A 21880-nucleotide genomic window follows, 5' to 3' on the forward strand; every position below is an offset into this window, starting at 1 on the left:
AAAAGTGAATTTACTCTGTAAATCTTCACCCAAATCCTAATTTAAAAAAAAAAAAAAAAAAAAGAACCCTGGAACGGACACAGTCAAAGTAATGGACTGGTGTGGGGGGTGGCCAGCTCAGGTCAGGGGCCTCATCTGGTCTGCTGTTTGTTCTGGTACAGACTGAGAGCTAAGAATGCTTTGCATTTTTGAATGGTTAGAAAAATGAAAAGAAGACTAATATTTATGGCATGGAAAAATCAAATGAAATTTAAATTTCAGCATCTAAAAATACAGTCTTACTGGAACACAGCCACGCTCGGTCACCGACACGCTGGCTACGGCTGCTCTCGCGCTACAAGAGCAGAGCTGGTCGTGGCGACGCAGACTGCACGAAGCACAAAGCCTCAGCGAGTCACAGCCTAGTCCCTCACAGGACCCGTGTCTGTCGCATCCTGGGCTACCACAGTCACGTAGGAACGACCCACCACAGGCCCACTCAAAGGTAAGCATTTTTAAATATACAGTATCCTCTAAAAAAAGAACAGAGTGAAAAGTCTCTCAGCAGTGAAAGGAACCTAAAAAGCACAAGCAGAATGTGTCACAGAGCTAGGGGAGTTATTTCACCCTTGGTTTCTAATATCCCAATCTGCTGGTATAGTAAAGATACGTTACTCACAGCCTCTGAGTTATCGATAAACGGGTCTGTCTCATCATAGCCAAAGCCTATATCAATTAAATCTTGTAGCCGATCCTTCCGGTGCTTACGAGGCTTCCCACCCTGCAAAGAACAGATATGTTAGACTGGTTCAGTACTCAAGCTGCCACAAAGTTAACAAGTTACAAAGAATTCCAAACAATTTTGTAGGTAATCTCCCTTCCAAAACGTTGAATTTAAATTCTCTGGGACCTCAAGTACAAACTGCACTTAATCTCTTGCTTCCAAAGAGCACAGTATGAGAAAAACAACAACCAGCTGCCTCTGAGTCGACCCCGACTCCCAGTGACCTTTGCGTGTCACAGCAGAACTGCACTCGTGGGTGTCCAGTGGCTGAAGATGGGGGATTTCTAGGACCCAAGTTTTTCTGTTGAGAAAAAGTTAACACACAGCAATTTAAAGTATATGAAGGGCTGTTTTGTTCTTTTTTTTAAAAGAGAGATATAAGAAGTACATAAAAACGCACATAAGGAAAGTAATAAAGAGGCCAAACCCTGCAGCGTATTAAATACATTTAAATTTGTGGGAGTTAAAACAGACATTGCATAACTATAAGAATAAACAGATTTCTAGAACTGTACATAAATCCATTCCAGTATATGAGACTTTCAAATGAAAAAGGCAGCATTACAACTCTAGGGAGAGCAGTGAAGAAATCAAATAAATGCAATTAAAGTGAGACACCCACTTCTACCAAATTATGAACTGGAAATTCTGATGCAATGGAGAAGTGGCGATGAGCAGTTTCTGGTAAGCAGATACGAACAAAGCCCTCTGGGCGGCTCGCCACCAGCACCTGTCAGGGGACTCCTCCATGCTCCTGCATTCCCTGTTCTGCCTCCTTGCCTGCGCTTCCAGACGTTCACTGAGGTATTGCCGTCATGATGGAAATATGTCCACAAAATACTGTCAAAAGGTTCTTTACCTTAGCTAGCCCAACAATTCCACTCCTAAGTTATGCAGCTTATCTCTAAGTACTCTTTAGATTCAGAAGTATCTGCGAAGAATTCATGCTACTGAAGGCAGTATGTTTAACAGCAGAAGGAATTCAACTGAGTATGAAAAGGCCTCGTCCTCAAGGAACTTAAGACAAATACTCAACAAATGCCTTGAGCCCACCACGGGCCACACCATGTGCTACGTGTTAGGAACACAACAATAAAGAGGACACAGCTGCAGCCTTCCTGGATTTTATAGCGTGGTGGTGAGGAGTGAAAGCAAACAAGTAGCTACACTCGTGATAAACGGTAGGAAGGAAAAACCCAGGCTGTACCCAAGGGCTTTCAACCAAGGACCTAACTCAGGCTTCCCGAAGAAACCGCTGCCCACAGGAGGAAGACCACTGAGGGAACGAGAACAGGGACCCGGGACCTCAAAGACTGGCATGTAGCCCAGTCACTGGGGCCACTGCTACGGTGGGTTACCCGGGGGGTGGGGGAGCTGGGTTAGAAAGGTAAGGAGAGACCTGCAGGAAAGTCTCCAGTTACTGGGGGTGCACAATACATGCTGAAGTGCCTCTCCCGACACTAGAGTGACAGCTAGCATTCATGAGTGCTGACCCTGCATCAGAACCCAGAGCAACAACCCCATACTTCACTTTCGGCAAATGGAAAAAGTAACGCTCAAAAAGGCCAAGTGACTTGCCTGAGGCCACACAGCTAGAAAACAGCAGAGCCAAGTTCCAAATGTCTGACTGGCTCAGAAGGGCCGTTCCAGCAGAAGTGCGTAAGAGGTGCTACAGAACCCAGGGTCGTTTTTTTGGTCAGTGCCCCAGGCAGACATCAGCCCTCCACTGTTCTCCGAAGTAGCTTCTCCCCTTGACATTCCCATTCCGTCCCTTCTGCCTTCAAGTTTCATTAGTAGCTAAAACTGAAAAGACAGATGATACTAAGGACTAACAAAGACATGGAACAACCAGGCTCTATATTGCTGGGGGGACTCCGAGAGGATACAGCCACACTGGGAAAGACCCTGGCAGTTGCTTGTAACACTGCACACCCACCTAAAACCTGAAACCACCAGAACGCCTGTCATCTGGTGGGAGCACCGTGAACATCCCTGCAATGGAGCCACTACTCGTCAGTGAAAAGGAAGGAAGTCCTGACAGACGCAGCAGCATGCAGGAATTCCGAAGCACTGAGCTCAATGACGGCAAGCAGACACAAAGACTGTAAGATTCCATTTACAGGCATTTCTAGAAAAGGCAAAAACTATGGTGCCAGGAAACACACGAGTGACTGCCAGCCACCAGGGCTGGGGGGAGAGGGTTGTCTGCAGAGGGGGCACAAGGACACTTCCTGGGGGGATGGAACTGTCCTGCAGCTACACAACTGGCCATGCTGGTCAAAACTGATCAAACTGCACACGTAAAATGGGTGAGTTGTGTATATTTAAAGCATCCCTCAATAAAGTACATCTAAAACACTCATTATCGTTTCTACACCAACTGTCCCTGCAAACTTTTGTCCGTATGACTGCACACATCTTTCAGCTTCCTTTCCATTCCCACTGGCCACTGCTGCAATGTCGGCCCTTGCGCTTCCCTCCGGTGCAACAAACGCCTCACCCGGCCCCTCCTCCCTCAAATGTACCCTGCAGACCACCACCTGATGAGTATTCCTCAATACCATCCCCCATCAGCCCCTGCCCCAAATGCTCCAGGAGCACTTGCCCTGTCAGAAGATGAACCACAGCACCCAATCTGGCACTCAATGCCTTCTACCTGTTGGCTCCAAGTCCCCTCCCAACTGCTTTCTTACAATGATCCAACATGAACTCTATGATCCCTTCCAACTACCCCTCCTCCCACCCGTGTCAGCCTCTCTCCCCAAGCCTTCCCCTTATCAGGACAGTCTCTCCCTCACTGGATCCTCCCACCCTTCACAGCTTAGAAATGGTTCTCAACCTTTTCTCTATGAAATGTTCTAATTAAAAAACAAAAAAAAAACAACTTTTTCTGCTCCCCTAACATATATTTTTGGCTAAGTGTAACTAGGGAGCTCTGGTGGCGTAGTGCTTAAGGCATCTGACTGCTGACCAGAAGGCTGGTGGTTCAAATTCCTCGGAAGGAAGGTTGGGAAATCTACTTCCATAGAGACACCACCTGAGAAACCCAAGGAGGGGTCGCTACAAGTCAAATTGACTCGACGGCAGTGAGTTTGGTTTTGGTTTCTTTAAGCATAACTAGCAGCCTGTAGGGAGCTCTGGTAGCATAGTGGCTATGACACTTGCCTGCTAACCAGACGGCTGGAGGTTCAAACCCACCAGCCACTCCTTGGAAGGAAGGTTGGGCAATCCTACTTCCGTAATGATACTGCCTCGAAAACCCAAGGAGGGGTCGCTATGAGTCGGGTTTGACAGCACACAACAACAACAAGCAGCCTGTAAGATCTAGCTAGAGATAATTAAAAAAACAAATAGGCTCTGTTGTCATGAGCATAGCCAGACACACGCAGAAGTGCAAAGTATTTATGGAAAACCAGAGATTCAGGAACATCTAATCGAGGTGATCAGTCTACTGCCACAACTGTGTTAAAGGTTCCGAGCCCGTAATCCACTACCTGCCGTAAAGTGGTTAGTGCTGTGAAAGCAGTAACTGCGTATCCTCTCCAGCTCAAGAAACAAAATGGTGAAAGCCTGCACTGGATTCGAATAGCATTAATCTGATCAAAATGCCTTCCTACAGGATAAGGCCATTCCCTATCATCGACGCTCATCATCCCGAGCAACAATACGCTCATCATCCCCTGAGCAACAATAAAGGTGTAACAACATGGCACTTCCATTCAATGTTAATACTGTCATTTAAAAAGAATGTTGTTGAACATGTACTAACAGAGAAAGTAAAAACAGCAGTTTACCAAATGCCATGGACAGCTTCAGCTGTTCTCAGGGAAGGCAGCACTGTGCTCATACACATCTGCCAAGGTGCTAACCTAACTGGTGATCAGAGACATTCAAGGTCCAGGACGCTGCGGCTTTCTGAGCTCCCACCCCGACAGCATGCGCTTATCCGTGAAAAGCTAAGCCACCACGTGTGGGAGCACCGGCAAGGAGGTACCTACTCGGTCATTACCACTGCAAAAGGGGGAGCGGTAAAGGAGGGCGTCACTTTATTTAATACATGCTATGTGGACATTTTTCAGTAACAGGAATGTGATCAAGTATTATTCAGGTGAATTTTAGCAAAGGACAAACAAGCACATATGGAAGCACACATTTATTGAAAAATCCCTCAAAATGTACCTATCCAACCATCAGCAGTGGGCATACCTGGCAGTAGGCTTACAGATGGGCAGGTGATTTTTATTTTGTTTGTTGATCTACCTTTACACATTCTATCCCAATGAACAACAAAACCTCTCTGAAATGCATGGAAATGCTCTCATATGCACAGATGGCCTCCAAGGAGGGAACTGAGGAGCTGGGAGTGAGGGGAGGAAAGGGAGTAAGTTCTAGAGTAAGAACGCGGACTTTGAGACAACTCATACCTAAGAATGGAATGCCATAAAGCCGACCACGTTGAAGATCGGAGTTAAATGTAACAGTCCGTCATAGTGCACACACTGTTATGACACTCGTGTAACACTGCATGGCATTGGCGGGTTGTCAGCTCAAGGAAGGAACACATGGCCCACCTGAAGTCAGATCCCATTACTGTCCACTGTGCTGAGTGTGTCGCTTTGTATTTGGTTTAAATTTTCCTCTTATCTCCCCTTATAACCATGCCTACAATAATTATTAAGCAACACAGTGGTTTAATTAATGGAATGGAAAGGCTATTGATATTTGCTTAGATGATCAAAATCATGTAATACATCTATTACCCTAACTTTAGTCCAAGAAAAGGCTCAAAGCCTTTTCAATGATTTAAAGCCTATCCATGCAAGTGAAGGTGATCATGAAGAAGAATTTCCTGCAGCTAGAGTTTGGGACCCCTGGTGGCGTAGTGCCTAAGGCATCTGACTGCTCACCAGAAGGCTGACGGTTCAAACCCATCAGCCACCCGGCAGAAGGAAGACTGTGCAATCTAGTTCCGTAGAGATACCGCCTCGGAAACCCAGTGAGGGGTTGCTATGGGTTGGATCTGACTCGACGGCAGTGAGTTTGGTTTTGGTTTGGAGGGTTTCGTTCAACCGTTTCCAAGTGAAGGCAAATTTAAATAACATTAAAGTGAAAAGTTAATCAGTCCAAGGGACTAGTAGATCCTGAGACCAGAAGAACTAGATGGTGCTTGGATGCCACCACCAATTACTCTGAAAGGAAACAAAATCGGAGAACTTAAAAGAGTGGGAGAAAAATGTGGAACAAAACTGAAAATCATAAAAAAGACCAGGGCTGACTGGTCTGATAGAGACTGGTGGAAACTCCACAGGCCTTAGCCGCTCTCTGGGCCTGGAACAGAACTCACTCCCATAGTCCAACTTTCAGCCAAACAACAGACCTATGAGGTAAACAGTAACAGCAAAGAAACAAGTACTCCTTAGAACCATTAGCCATAAGAGATCAAGTGGGCAGCACCTGCCCAGACATAAAGCTCAGCAGGTGGAAATGGACCAAAGGGAAAGGAGGAGGAAGGGAAAGGGAACCACAGGGAGGCGGCGGGAGGATTATGAGGCTTATCACCAACGTCACGAAGAAAAACGGACGTGAACTGCGTGAACTGCTCAATGGAAAACCATTCTGCTCTGTGAACTTTCACCCACACCACAATGAAGATTAAAAATAAATACATTGTAAGGTAAAGCAGCAAGTGCTAATTAAATGCTGAGACAGATTTTCTTCAAATGCTGAAAAAAATTACTGAGCGGGGAGGTTTTCTGCCAGAGCAAATATTTAATGTAGACAAGGCTGGCTTATTTTGGGAAATAATGCCTGAGAGGACTGACGTTTCTAAAGAGGAAAAAAATGCACCAGGGCATGAGGCCTCGAAGGACAGGCTCTGTTAGTGCTTGTGGGTAATGCATCCAGGGACCTCAGGCCCAAGCCTTCGCCTGCGTCACACCCCCTAAATCGAAGGGCACTTCTCGGTGTCACTAAGGTGTGTCTGCCCCTTATTGGGAAGGCAAATGCTAAGTCTTGGGTTACCACTGCCATCTCTGACAAATGGTTCTTGAACCATTTCACTCCTGCTGCTGACATGATTGCTTGGCCAAGAAAATCCCTTTAAGAGTCTCCTGGTGCTTGACAATGCACCCAGACATCCAAAGCACTTTAGCTGACCCTCACTCCAATGGAAAGGCTGTATCTTTACCCCGAACACCACGCTGCTGCTTCAGCCAACGGGTCCAGGAGTCACGACCGCCTTCACGGCCTCTCACTCACAGCGTCAGGGCTGCCCAAGGTGACGTGAGGGCATTTTGGAGGGATTATAACACTTGTGATGCCATCAAGATGACTGTGATGCTTGGGGTGAAGTGAAATGGTCAGGTATGAAAGGAGAGTGGAACAAACCGTGGCCCCAGTTAGCGCATGCTGCTCAGAGGTTGACTGGCAACAGCACTGAGGCCAGGCGAGTGTGGCCGACACTGGGAATCGATGGAAGTTACTCATCAGTGGCAACGATGCTGTAGTTCCTCAACTCCCACGCCCAAGAACTGACTGACGAAGGCCTCGGGGAACTAAAGCAGCACACGAGAGCATTTGAGGGAGAAGACCGGACCTGAAGACTCCAGAACCAAAACATTCTTGACAAAAGAGTTAGCTGAAGCCTTCGTCTCAATGCAGCAGGGATGGCAAAGGGAGAGGAGCAAGATCCTAACAGAGTTTCACCACAGTTCACCGCCACTACCAAAGGCCTCAGCTGCTACTGAGAAGGATGGGGAATCAAAGATGGGTGTGGAGCCCCCCTGGGTGCCTATCTCAAGACGCTGGCTCTCGTAGTGACCCTCTCTAGCAGCGGACCCTCCAGCACCAGGTCCAGCCTCTCCAACAGCCGCCAGCTCTCCACCACCTTCCCCTGAAACATCCAGTCACCAATGCTGTCACGTTACCTCATGAATGCTCCTTCTGATACGGAAGACAGCAATGGAACAAGAGTAAGTGTTAACTTTTAATGGCAATCCTATTTCTCTTTTTTCCCACCTAAACTGTTTAACAACTGTTTCTTTAATGTTTTTTCACAGCACTGTATCATACTTAGTATACATAGTACAAAGATTCTCTCTCTTCGGTTAGTACCACACAGTTACTTTTATTATTACTGTGTTATCATCATGTACTATATAACTGCATGATGCTTTTGTGTATTTAGAAGTGATTTAAGTGTTTTATATACATACAAACCAAAATCAAACTCACTGCCGTCAAGTTGGACCCAGCTCATAGCGACCCCTTCTTGGGTTTCCGAGGTGGTATCACCATGGGAACAACCTTCCTTCTAAAGAGTGGCTGGTGGGTTTGAACAGCTGGTTCTGGTTAGCAGTCAAGTGCCTTAGGCACTACACCACCAGAGCTCCTTTATATACACAGGAAGGTCAAATATATACTGTACACAAAGACAAACATTGGGAGCTCTGGTGGCATAGTGCCTAAGGCACTTGACTGCTTACCAGAAGGCCAGCAGTTCAAACCCACCAGCCACTCCTCGGAAGGAAGGTTGGGTGATCTGTTCCCATAGTGATACTGCCTTCAAAAGCCATGGAGGGGTTGCTATGAGTCAACGGCCCGTAACAACAACAAGACAAACATCTGACTAAGGATGCTAAATAAGAACTGTATTAACCTGTTCCAACTTACCCACAAACTCAACTTAAAGCCAGACCTAGGAATGGATCTAACCCAGGGACTACCTGCACCTTTCACTGAATCACCTTTTGTAACTTGACTTCTTACTAAGTACTTTCTTTTCAAGAAAGTTTACATTCTTAGGTCTGGTCCACCAGACTCCATCACCTACCTCTCAGATTTTTCAACTCCTTCCTTCTTCACTGGTTCTGCTTCCCAGTCCCAATGTGGGGTGAAGCTTTGGGCCACCCGTACGTGACACACCCACTGCTGAGAATCTGTTCCTTAAATCCCTCTCCAACAGCCGGGTGAAGCCAGGGCTCCATGGCCTTTACCCTACCTATTAGCAAGCCTCCTGCCACCTGCTGTCAGGCACAGCCCAGTTCCCACCATCCTCACAGAGGCCACTGGTTTTCTGGCCTTGGCTTCCTTTTCCTCACTTTTTGGCCCGATCAGAAAAACCTGTATCCTTGACCTGCCTTCCGCCTGACCTCCCATTTTCTCTTCTCTAACCTCCAGAGCCACAATGATGCTAAAATGCCATGTGGTGCAAAGTGTATTAACTGGAATCAGACATCATGCCGCTGTCAAAAAGGCATGTACAAACTAATTCACAAATACCAGGATCCCACCTAAAGGAACTCAAGATCGGCACAGGCCTCTAGGACGCGTCTTCCCTGCAGAAGAACCCAGGCGCACTTGGTGAACTTGCCAGGCCTTTGCAGCTGTTTGTAGGATGCAGTTTATACACTCAGTGCATCTTATAAACATGATCTTCTAAAGCAAGCAACCAACAAAACCCCTTTAATTCTGCTAGATCTGAAATGAAGATGGCCCTTTCAATGCACTCCTCTAGGGCACAGTTCCTATGACTCAGGTGGCAGAATCTTACTACTGAGTCACTGTACCTGCTTAACCTGATAAGCAGTGTTTGGAGACCATGCAGTCTGATTACCTTGTGACACGACACTGGAGAACAAATGAGATGGGCTTAACGCAGGGCTCCCTCTTGCTTTCAGTACCAGCAAACCTAACCAGTATCCCATATGCCCTGAGCACAGATGGCAGACAGAGCGTGACAGTAACAGCTAACAGGTCTCCAGTCCTACAGGTAAGAAGAAAACCCCTCCAAGTCACAAAGCTTCCTTTCTAGTCCCAGCCCTGTCGCTACCTTATCCTTCTCCGTCATCTCAGCCAGTTTCCTCCACCAACCCACAGGAAAGGTGGGGTTTCATGGAGTGAGAATACAGTCAAGAGCTGACTCGAGAGCACAGGAGGAGTAATCAGAGATTTTGTAACTGCCACTTACAGACACGGGACCTTGTCTCCAACACCCGGACACTGCTGATCCTCACCTGTTCCTCAGGGTCTAGGTTCAGGAGAAGGTATTTAGCTCAGAGAGGCCAAGGAGTTAAAAGGGCATGAGGCCACAGCAAGTGAGGACAAGTGGAAACTGTAACAGAGAAGCGCTTATTCTAGCGGGATTCTTCCTTGCCCTTTATTGTAAGACCCTCTCCATTTGTTTTAAAAAGGTTATTATTTTATGTTTCTACTGTTTGTGTAATGCCACACTACCACCAGTCTACAGAACCCTAAATACACTGCTATTTGTGCTTCATAAGTAGAATTTACTTTGTGGTGGTTTTAATAAGTTTGCCCAAACACACTCCCTTACCCAGAATCCTACCAAATTCGTCCTTAGGGACCAGACCCAAGATGAGGTCAAGCAAACAGACAAAAACCAGCCTAGGAAGCTCTAATTCTCCAGCAAGTGTGGACGATCAATTAGTCACGAGAAACTGATCGAATTCTTCAAACCCCTAGGAAGAACGCAAAAATGCTTTCAGAACATCTCCCTGGATCAGTCTTACGACAGAGGACGTGCTTTTTAAACAAACCACTCGATTCAGTAGGATGTGCTGTGAAGACATCACTCACTGGAAATTACAGCTTTTCCAAGGTACTGCCATTCTTTAAAACACTTCCATGAATCAAAATGAGTATGAACTGTGGAAGAGAGAACCAATTTGCTCTGTAAACTTTCACCCAAATCACAATGAAAACTTAAAAAAAAACCCTATCCAGACAGTCAGGTGTAAAAGCAACACCAAAAGAAACTAACTACTTTTTATGACTGTTTTGTATTTAAGTGAAAACAATGTTTCTCCATTCGATCAACCACTTCATTTGGAAGACTTCTCAGAATACTTCTTACTACTGTCAAATCACGAGCTCTGATAGTATAGTGTCTAAGGCACTTCACTGCTAACCAGAAGGCTGGCAGTTCAAACCCACCAGCCACTCCTCGGAAGGAAGGTTGGGCAATCTACTTACGTAGTGATACTGCCTCGGAAACCCAAGGAGGAGTCGCTGTGAGTCAGGTCTGACTTGATGGCACGTAACAACAATAGCAACAAGAAGTTGGGTAGGAAACTCTGGTAGCACAGTGCCAAAGGCATCTGACTGCTAACCTGAAGGTTGGTGGTTCAAACCCACCAGCCACTCCTCGGAAGGAAGGTTGGGCAATCCTACTTCTGTAGTGATACTGCCTCGGAAACCTAAGGAGGGGTCGCTATGAGTTGGGGCTGACTCGACGGCACATAACAACAACTGTCAAATCTACCCCGTCCTCTCTTTCAAAACAGATGAAACTATGGAGGCTCTGGGAGTCCAAAGTCACACACAACTAACTGTTAGGAATGGTATTCAAAGGTTAGATGGTAGGGTAAACAGACCATTCATAATGTGATCTCATGAATCGAACACGTGTCTGCAGAATACACGACTTCCCACTCAGAGTCATTCCAATTCTCAGTCTTAGCTGAGCACCTGCTGGGCACCAGGTAATGTGTTCGACATGTTCATTAAGATCACTGAATTTCCAGCAGATTTGAGGAAAGTGTGGTCTTTCATGATGGCTGGGTACCAGAGTGAGAAAAATCACTAAGAAATCTTCCAAATACCACAGGCTCTCTGCACTTATCTACGGCCGCTTCCGCACCCCAGGAGGCTGAGGGAGCCCGTCCATGCCCGTCCGTGTCCCAGGAGGCTGAGGGAGCCCGTCCACGCCCGTCCGCATCCCAGGAGGCTGAGGGAGCCCATCCATGCCCACCTACATAGGCCTCACTCTCTGCTCTGGGGGGTACAACAGCACGGAAGAACGCACACCCCCACCCTAGCCACTATCCTGACACTGGGATAGAAACTGGGATGGTTAAGCCAGGCACTGGGAATGGAGGAGGCACAGGGCCACTTGAACCTGCTTCCCTCACAGGAACTGACAAGACTAATTTGGAGCCTACAGAGGAGTAGAAACGTCAAAACCTGGACTTGCCTATTTAATAAAATACAGGTACAAGGTACAACAGCCCGTCCCGTATACTCCGTTGTTGTTGTTGTTGTGTGCTGTCGAGTCGGCCCCAACTCATAGTGACCCCTCCTCGGGTTTCCGAGGCATATGCTCCAGATAAAAGTAAGTATTTAATAGCCATGTTGTCTTTTCCCCAAAATGCTATGTCTTATAACCTGAGCATGAGACCACGCACAGGAAACAGGCCACAGGACAGAAGGGGAAGAAAACCTAGGAGCTCCCTTGATTTCCCCTGCAAACGCTTAGCACACTGAGCTGACAACCTAAAGGCTGGAGGCTCGAGGCCACCCAGAGGTGCGTCAGAAGAAGGCCTGGTGTCCTTCCCAGAGGTCAGAGCCATGAAGAACCTTACGGAACACAGTTCTCCCGACACACGAAGTTGCCATGAGCAGGAATCAACTCAACAACTGGAAGATAACTTGTGGTGTCTCTGGTTTTCAACTCTCAGAACTGTCTCAATCCTTCTTCCCAGAGCACCTGCTGCAGGAGAAAGGCCACCAGCTCTGTTCTGTGGCCCTCCCTGCCCGCTCCCTCCAGCAGCCAGCCTGCCCCGTCCTGCCATCACCCTCTGCAGAAGCATAGCCCCACACACTCAAGGACCGCAAGCCCCTCCAGGCCTCTCAGGCAGGCCTTCCAGCAAACCACCAACTCAGCGGGAATGGACCCTCGCCCAGCCACATCCCAAAGCGGCAGATTTCTCCCTGTACCTGGAAACCCCAAACGAATTAACTCCCTCAGTTCTCTGAAGCTTCCCACACACGCATTCCCCTTGACAATGGAAAAGCACACCTTTCCTGCATGCCACAGCAGTTCTGCTTGTGGGAGAGAAAGGACAGAAAATCAAAGCTCACGGAGTGAAGAGGCAAACCTATGAGGAAAAGCACAGTGAGGCAAGTCCACCAAGGTCCCAAACCAGGGTTCCCGTACTGAACAGTAGCTACTGTTACAATGAAAAGCCAACATCTGAAAGTAAGGCACATCAAAGGAAATCCAGATTCCTGCCCTCTTTTGAGATACAGAAAGATCTGGAACACTAAACTCAAGTTCCTACAAAGTTAACGGGGGGGATGGGGTAGAGCTAAGCAGTAGCAGCTCCTTTTAGATGGGTCATGTGTGGTCCCTGTGTGAGGCAATCCCCACACTTGTCCTCCATTGGGTCTGATCCGTGACAGCCTAGTGGACACCTTAACTGGTATCCTCTGAGCCTCAGGACACCAGGAAGAACCTTCGCATGACCTTTGCAGAGGCTGGGGCTAGATGAGGTATCTTCTCCTGGTCACTTGTGGTCCGGCCATTTCCTTTAAAGGTCCCAAATACTTTGCTGTGGACTTTAAGGCCCTACCAGTTAAGAAGAATCTGTAAAAAGTGATTGAAGGACCAAAAATAAAGGTCATTTGCAACTGAATATCTGACTTGAAAGATCAAGGTCAGTGTGGCAGAGCCAATGGCAAGTGAAAAACTTCACAGACAGTCATGCTAAGAGGTACGTGGCATGCAGAGAATGAGAGAGCGGCTCTGTCACAGACCCCAAAGGGTGGCTTCGGTGGCTCCCGCACAGCACCTCATCCTAGTTAGCATCTCAGATGCCACAAGCACTAACAGTCTGGGTTATCATCTGATGTTCACAGACACCTTGTGCTAGGAGGTTGGCTGGGCAGATACAATTTTCCTCTGACAGATACCAAAGCATAAAACAGCCAACACAGAACCTGAACTAAGGTCACACAGTAGTTAACAGGGGAAAAATCAGCTCAGAATCCAGGGGTCCCACCTCCCAGCCCTTTGCTCCTCCTGCTACAACACACTGTGTCTTTCCAGCCTCCTCCCCACGTTCCTGCAAAGGTTGCAAACTAGTCCAGAGGTCACTGTGAGACGTAGCTCCACAGGGGCTGCCTGTAGCCCCTCCATGGCTCAGCATCAGGCCCCAAAATCTCTCCCGATAGCAAGAACAGATGGACCTCTCCGTTCCCTCCACAGCCCCAGAGAAGCATGCATCCTGGGGGCTCTGCGCTTCCATGACACCTCCCGATCACCACATGGCTTCTCCCAAGAACTGCTGCGTCCCTGCCACAAGAATGTAGGCACTCAGACCCTTCATCGTTGACACCCAAAACTTAACTAACAGCTGCACCTCTCTTTCCAAGAAAAAAAGGGCCAGAAGTAGAAACTGGTAACCTAGCAGGACATTCCAAAACCATCAACGCACCCACCCTTTGACCTAAAAATCCTACTCTTAGGAGTCTGTCCTGCTGCAAAAGCAAGGCAGCCATGCTACAGGCATTCACTGCAGTACTAGGTATAAGAGCAAGTTTTTGGAAACAACCTAAGTCATTTGGGGACGGGTTAAATAAATTGTGCGTGGAATACCATGCAGCCTGTAAGAACAAAGAAAGAGAAAGTTTCTATATCCTGATACACAAACATCGCCAGGGTACGGAAAACAAACAACAAAGAGCAGAGTGTGTGCACAGCATTTTGTAATCTGCATAAAGGGAGGGTTGGATCCACGTACACACAGACACATGTGGGAAATGCCTCCATCAGGACCTCCAAGAACGCTGCTCACGTCTGGGAAGCTGGAGCAGGCAGGAGGGCAACAGAATGGAAGGATGACTTTTCACTCCGTTCCTTTTAAAATTTTTAATTTCGAGTCACATAAATGTAGTGCTTGGCTAAAACACTAAATTTAACCAACGTATTACCTTGAATCAAAAATACAGACAGTATTTCAGGATTTATACATTACTATACAAAACCCCACCTGAGAACACTGTATTATACTTAAACATTACAAGTTATTGTAACAGCTCTGGCTATTCCTTCCACCAAAACACCCACAAGCTTATCCATAAATTTATTATTATACAGGCACAGAATATAGATCTAGAAGAGTCTTCAACAAATCTTAACCTCCCAATTTATAGGTTAGAAAGCTGTGGCCCAAACAAGTTAAATAACCGGGGAAAAAAAAAAAAAAAAACCACTGCTATGAAGTCAGATCCAACTCACAGAGATCCCTCCTTGGGTTTCTGAGGTGGTATCTCTATGGAAGTAGATTGCCCAACCTCCCTTCTGAGGAGTGGCTGGTGGGTTGGAACCACCAGCCTTCTGGTTAGCAGTCAAATGCCTTAGGCACTATGCCACCAGAGCTCCCAAAAGGTTAAATGACCTTACCAAAAGGACACACGTAGTGGGTGGCATATGGCCTAGAAGCAGAGTTGCACTGCAGTCTATTCCAGACGCTTCTTCCCCCAAGCCCCAACAGTTTCCTCCTCACCACAAAAAGTCAGCAAGTGTCTTCCAGGATCCTAGCTGAATTCTGAGGTGAACGAACAAAGGCTAGTGTGAGTGAGAACCTAGTTCTGTGAGACACTTCACAAAGGGGGCAGATGGGCCTGAGAGAACAGGGGCTGCTTCTCCACTGGGTCATGTTTCAGCAATGTGTCAAGGAACAGTGAAAGCCAGGGGTCAACCTGGGTGGGGGTGACTCTACAAGGCCAATCATACCAGGATATTTGGAGGAAAAACTTCAAGCAACTTAACAGTCAGGAAACTGACAATCATTTTTTCTATTAAAACAAACACCAAAATATCATGGCATAGAATACAAGATGAGATGCATTGTTAAAGGTAAACAGAGTACTTTCAAAGAAATTTCATGCTGCTTCTGAACCCAGCGGCCCCTCTCACGCCAAGGGCCTCCCATAGACTCATTTTCCTAAACACTCAAGAGGCAGGAAGGTCTGAGGACCACACTAGAGGACCTGGAAGAGTTTTCTCAACAGGGCCAGAGCGAGACAGGCCTGGAGACGCAGCCTCATTCTCGCCGTTCCGTGATCTCGGGTCAGTTACTTAACATCACATGGAGCCCAGCATCCGTTTCTTCATCTGTAAAACGTGGCCAATACTACTTCCCTTACCGTTTTATTGTAAGGGTTGGAGATAATACAGGTTAAACACACTGCCCAGACTACAGAAAGAGTCATCTACTGTTACCAACATCACAGAGCTATCAGCATTCCTATCTGACCATCTAACCGTTCAGAAGCCCTGGTGGTACAGTCATTAAAGTGCTCAGCTGCTAACTGAAAGGTTGGTGGTTTGAACCCACCAGGCGCTCCACAGGAAGAGAGAGATGGCAGCCTGCTTCCGTAAAGATGACAGCCTTGGAAACCCTTTGGTGCAGTTCTACTCTGTCCTGTAGGGTCCCTAGGCATCAGAATCGACTCGACGGCAGTGGGTGACAGCAGCGTATCTAACCGATCCATTTGATTCAATTTGTGAGAATAAGGTGAGGTGGGAAATGGATCCTTATAAGCCCTCCTAAGCAGTCCCAGAATAAAATAGGCTAATGGGATAAAAACCCTAAGTGAATACTGATTTTTATACTCACATATTTCATTTCAAACTTCTTAGCCAACATTTCAACCTCTTGCCTCTCCTGATGCTCATCGTTAAATGGGTCTTCCATGTGAACGGGCTTCTTCTGAGGCAAAGGGAATGGAAAAGAAATGGAAGGATTAGTGTGACTTCAATCAGTGTTGAATATATTGATAAATTTAAGCAATAATGAGAGTCAATTTTCCTAAATACTAACAACTGTAATCGCAAGTAAAGGAGCTCTGGCAGTGTAGTAGTGGTTCAGACATTTGGCTGCTAACCAAAAGATTGATAGTTCAAACCCACCAGCCACTCTCCAGAGATGGAAGCAGTCTGCTTCCATAAAGACTTACAGCCTTGGAAACCCAATGGAGGTCACCATGAGTCAGAATCAACTTGCTGGCAGTGAGTTTTTTGGACAGTCAGAAGTATTACAAGTAACTAGAAAGAAAAGTTGGTTCAAAAAGCATTCATGGTTGTAATGGACTCTCACACATTCCACAAGATTTTTCTGGTGGCCAGCAACTCAACAATCCAAATGATTTCCACCTGCACAAGGACCCTCTGGTCGTCCCAGCAGAACTACCAAGGCTGGAAACACCAGGAAAACCAGGTACAGGTGAGAACCCCACCTTCTGCCTGAGATGCACTGCTCTGGTCAGAATGCACGTACTAGCATCTGCACACCATGCATTGGAGGCAGCCTCCCGTCAGGTGCCTGGGGGCTGTCACCGGGTTACCTGCACTGAGAGGGCTTTCGGTGTCCTCCTGAGACCCAGTATCCTACAGCCTCTCCGTTCTGTCAGCGAACAGCCATCCAGGGAAACGCCACTTTCAAACAAAGCTAGAATGTGAAACGGCTGCACAAAGATCACATTCACACGGCTCCTTCTAACAGAGGGGAGAAGGCAAGCTCACTGTAACACACGGCTTCCCGCCACACACGGCACCATCTTGTTACCCAAACAGAGATAAATCACCTCCAACACTCAGATCTACCAGGCAGTAGACACATGTTATATGCGTGGTTTCTCAGTACACACACAAGTCAAAACAAAAGGGATGAAAGTGCTGTTTTATCCAATTATGGACAGCTGGATAGAAAGTTAATAATAATAATGAAAGGAACACCAGATGTTTTCATTGAAGTAGCACCTTCAAGTATTTAAAAATGGAAGTGTATTACAGCTGAAATCCTGGAGATGGATTTGCCTGACCCCCAAGGGTAAGGGAAAAATGCAGAGGGGATGAAGATTTGCACACTCTGGAATTTAGACACTTCCTTCTGGATACAAAGGCTGAGACACCGTCAGTCTGAAAATCATGAGGGACACACGAGCAAAAAGAAACCCATCTTAAAGGTTAAAGAGTTCACTGTAGAACCAATCTAACAGTTAGCTATTATAGCAACTAAGAAATATACAGACGCCTTTCTTTACTCCAGCAGGTGTCAACAACAGAAATCATCAACACAATCTAAAAGGAAAGGAAGGAGCAGGAACAGATGGACAATGCAGGAAGGACCCTAGGTTGGTCCGGGGCACAGCTTAACTGAAGCGAGGGGGATGGCAATGAGCAGTCACCAGCCCTGGCTGTTACCAAGTTATCAAGTACCCCTGCACATCACTGTGCAGTTCAGACGCTGGGCCTCACCACCCCTCGGGGCCAAGTGGACGTATGAATACAAACAGACGGGTGTGCATTCTGAGTAAGAATTACCCCACAGGCCATTCCAAGGTATTTCGTGTAGACTTTATGTAGGCATCAAAAAGTCCCTATCTACTTTCCATGACCTTGAAGACAAATTTAGGAAAACTGATGCACTTTTCTTTCAGAGTTGAGAAAGAATTCTCCTCCTCCCTAAAAATCAAGGCTCTGATTAAGCTTCTTTATGCTTTTTTTAGGTAAAGAAAAAGATCTGAAAATATCAAAATTACTAACTACCCACATGCAAAATTAATGTAGTAATTTTCTCCTTTTATCTTAACTCGTTAACACTATTTTGAAGAACTATTTCATGTACCTTACCCAAAGTGCAACAGCACAAGTCATGGGTCACCACAGAATTCTCAAACAGCAGTCACAGTACCACTGCAAACACTCATCTTTCTTTTTATAGTAAATGCTCAATTAATGTGCTGGCTAACGACTTTCTGGTTCACTAAGAGTTAAAACAGAATTTCTCGCGTCTCAATCATTGCCAGAACTTGTTTCTAAAATGCAGTAGGAGAGGTTTGCCACAAATGGTGACCTTCAGCTTTCAGGAGAGAAAGGAAGGCCGTGCCCCAGCCACCACCCAGGGTGCCCTGAATCCAGCCTGGCACCCTACAGAGAGACAAGAGGGACTGGGCCCTGACAACCGAGAAGGTGGCTTTCTCTGTCCTATTTTGCTAATATACGCTTATTAATCGTGCCTTTCCTTGTTAATCAAGTACAGAGAACAATTCAGATTGATTCGATAAAGCACAACTTTACTGTTCACTTAGTATTTATGAAGGGGGCTGATTTTAAACCACCCCAATATAGAGGATCTGGAGCTAAAATCTTATTCAGTAATAAACTGCTATTTCAAAATTGTATAACCTTTTTTTCTTTTAATTTTACAAAATCTACTCTCAGCCTGCTACATGCTATATACTGTTCGATTACAATAACTCAAAATTAAATCTATTGTGAAAATATTACAACATGCCTAAAAATAATAATTGCACTCTCTTTGAAGGGAAGGAAAACCCAATTTGGAAACAGCCCCTCCGCAGACCAGGGCAATGGCTGCCTCTGCGTTTGACATCTCTTCCCGGGGCTTCCTGTCAGGGAACCATGACGACCTGACTTTATCTGGAAAGGCTGCATGCTACGCTTGTTTACATAAGAAATATGTTCACTGGGAACAATCACAGAAAATTCTGTTGCAAAAGTGCACTGAAGACACAATGGATTGCTCCATCCAGTGGAATATACCAACTGACACGTGGAACCTGGCCGCCATCATCAGCTATGGGTAACTGTACAAACAAGCAGAAAAATGGCCCAATCGAACCCCTAAATTAAAAATACAGACTAAACATAAAAATTAAACAGAATTATTCATCTCCTTCCTATTACCTGAGAGTAGTAACTCTGGTATAGTCAACAAAGCTAGGGATCAAAAGTGAACTTTTTTGTGAACTTTTCTCCTTTTTTTAATTATACATCTCGCTCAGTGCCATCGCGTTGATTCTGACTCATAGTGACCCCCCCACTGGGTTTCCCAAGGCTGTGAATCTTCACGAAAGCTGACTGCCTCATCTTTCTTCTGCAGAGAGGCCAGTGGATTCCAACCGCCAACCTTCTAGGTGGCAACCAAATGCCTAAAACACTGCACAACCAGAGCTCCTATAAGACACATACCTATTATTAATTTAGCCTGGCATGAATATTGCAACAAACAGAGGGTCACAATAGTGTTTGTATTTCTAAAACCAAAAACCAAACTCACTGCCGTTGAATCAGATCCGACTCACAGCGACCCCTGCTTGGGTTTCCGAGGCGGTATCACTAGGGAAGTAGGTTTCCCAGTCTTCCTTCTGACTGGCTGGCAGGTTTGAAGCACCAGCCTTCTGGTTAGCAGTCAAGTGCCTGAGGCACCACTCCACTGCATTTCAGCAGGATCCTCCAGAGCTCAATTCTAAGATCCTTCCCTACTGAGAATCGGTTCCACCGTGGACAAAAGTGTTTATAACCTTAGGTCTGCTGACGGTGCATCAGCCTCACCTGTAAAACGGGGATAACGGCTCTCAGCGCACGGAGCTCTTACTGCCTGAGCCAGCACAGTGCGAGAAGCTGGGGCTAGCACACGGTAAGAACTCAGGAAACGTTAGCTATTTTTATGTATTTTTGCCCAAATAGGCTGTTTTTCACCTGCAATTTATGAGTAGATTTGGGAGTAAAACTGCAACTTTACTTGTATTAGGAGTTCAACTATAATTTGAAAAATGCTCCAATCCAAATTTTTCAAAATTATGACATTATGAAAAATAAGCCATCATATGCCCTACATAATTGTTGTTGTTGTGTGCCGTCGAGTCGGCCCCGACTCATAGCGACCCCTCCTTGGGTTTCCGAGGCAGTATCACTACGGAAATAGGATTGTCCAACCTTCCTTCCGAGGAGTGGCTGGTGGGTTTGAACCACCAGCCTTCTGGTTAGCAGTCAAGTGCTTTAGCCACTATGCTACCAGAGCTCCTGCCCTACATAATAGGGCCACTTTCACTGAAGTGACTCTATAGGACACATGTAGAAAAGACTAAAATGACCTCTCCCTTTAAGTCCTTTTGGGTGAAAACATTCAGCAATGATCGCCATACAACAATATTAGTAAACAGTCACCAAGAGATCAGTGGCCATAAAATAAATAAAATCTCGTGACAATGTTTAATGTGCTACTTTTTGACTAACCAAAAAAAAGAAAAATACCAAACTCACTGCCGTTGAGTTGGATCCGACTCAAAGCGACCCCTCCTTGGGTTTCCAAGGCGGGATCACTATGGAAGTAGATTGCCCAACCTTCCTTCCGAGGAGTGGCTGGTGGGTTTGAACCGCCAGCCTTCTGGTTAGCAGCCAAATGCCTGAGGCAATACGCCACCAGATCCACTCAATTCAACTATCAAGACAGCTGAGATAACAGAGTGAGTGACTTCTGGAGTCTATTAGGCCTGTGCTCAGCGAAACCTGTTTAATAAAGGGTGCAACCTCCAACCACCACACTCAACTGCTCTCCTTCCGTCCTTTCTGGCTTCTAAAAATCACCCACCCACAACAATAAAAAACACAATTACCAACAAACCCCTCTCCTATCCCCATTGTTCAGTTCCAGCAAAGACATACCTACACGTTTCCAAAAAAGTTTTTAAATATTCAAAGCTAAGATATTTTTCATCAACCCCCTAAATTACAATGGCCAAGCTGTAAAGGGTCCAACCTGAACCTATAACCCAGTTGCTGACAATCAAGTAAGAGTATGTGATCGCGAGGCGCCATATAAAACAGACGGGAGGGACACGTTCCTCCCACTCCATTACAACGTGCACCAACTCCACGGAAAACAAAGCTAAAAGGGTTTAGCAGCAGTCGCTGAGAGAGCCCAACAAGCGGCCAGATAACGCACTTCTCCCTCGCGGCCAAAGTGGAATCTCTGATGTCTGAAAATCTTGAGTTGACTTTCCAATCCCCTTCTGCGGAGAGAGCGCGCACACGCACACACACGCGTCAGCAGCCACAGCGCCATGCAGGGCAAACACTGATGAAGATGAGGACGAGAGCAAAGGGGTGCCAAAATCGCTCGGCTTCAGGCTGGGGGGCGTGTCCCCCAAGATTTGCTCTTCCGTCCACGGGAACGCCAGCCAGAGCTCCACAATGAAAACCGGACTACACACCTTGCAGGGCCCCAGACCGTGCGTGGGGAGCAGAAGGGCAAGGGGTGGAGCACAGCAGCACCGGATGGGAGCACCGTGAGGGGCGAGGGCAGGGCTCGGGGGGCCCGAGGAGGGCCCGACACCCAGGGGAAGAGGAGGCAGCCCCGGCCCCCCACCCGGCCTCGGGGCGTCCGAGGTGCTCGGCGGCCGGGGTCCTCTGTACCCGTTGTTCTCCGCACAGCAGCAGCTCGGGGTAGCTGAACTCCACGCAGCTCTCGTCGGTGGGGTCCTTGAGCACAAGCTCCAGGCGTACTG

General features: G+C 46.8%; 1 protein-coding gene across 1 annotated transcript in view; it reads right to left on the reverse strand.

The window, feature by feature from the left end:
• The window catches only part of UBN2 (ubinuclein 2), a 77671-nt gene that overhangs the window by 50713 nt on the left and 5078 nt on the right, over nt 1–21880 (reverse strand). The window contains exons 3-5 of the mRNA XM_007952791.1: nt 21789–21877; nt 16186–16278; nt 659–760 (exon numbers count right to left, since the gene is read on the reverse strand). Coding sequence (XP_007950982.1) covers nt 659–760; nt 16186–16278; nt 21789–21877 — 284 coding nt within the window. The remainder of the gene's footprint in view (nt 1–658; nt 761–16185; nt 16279–21788; nt 21878–21880) is intronic.

The sequence above is a fragment of the Orycteropus afer genome, unplaced genomic scaffold (genome assembly GCF_000298275.1).
Source record: "Orycteropus afer afer isolate SDZICR_OR568_19922 unplaced genomic scaffold, OryAfe1.0 scaffold00358, whole genome shotgun sequence".
Lineage (NCBI taxonomy): Eukaryota > Metazoa > Chordata > Mammalia > Tubulidentata > Orycteropodidae > Orycteropus > Orycteropus afer.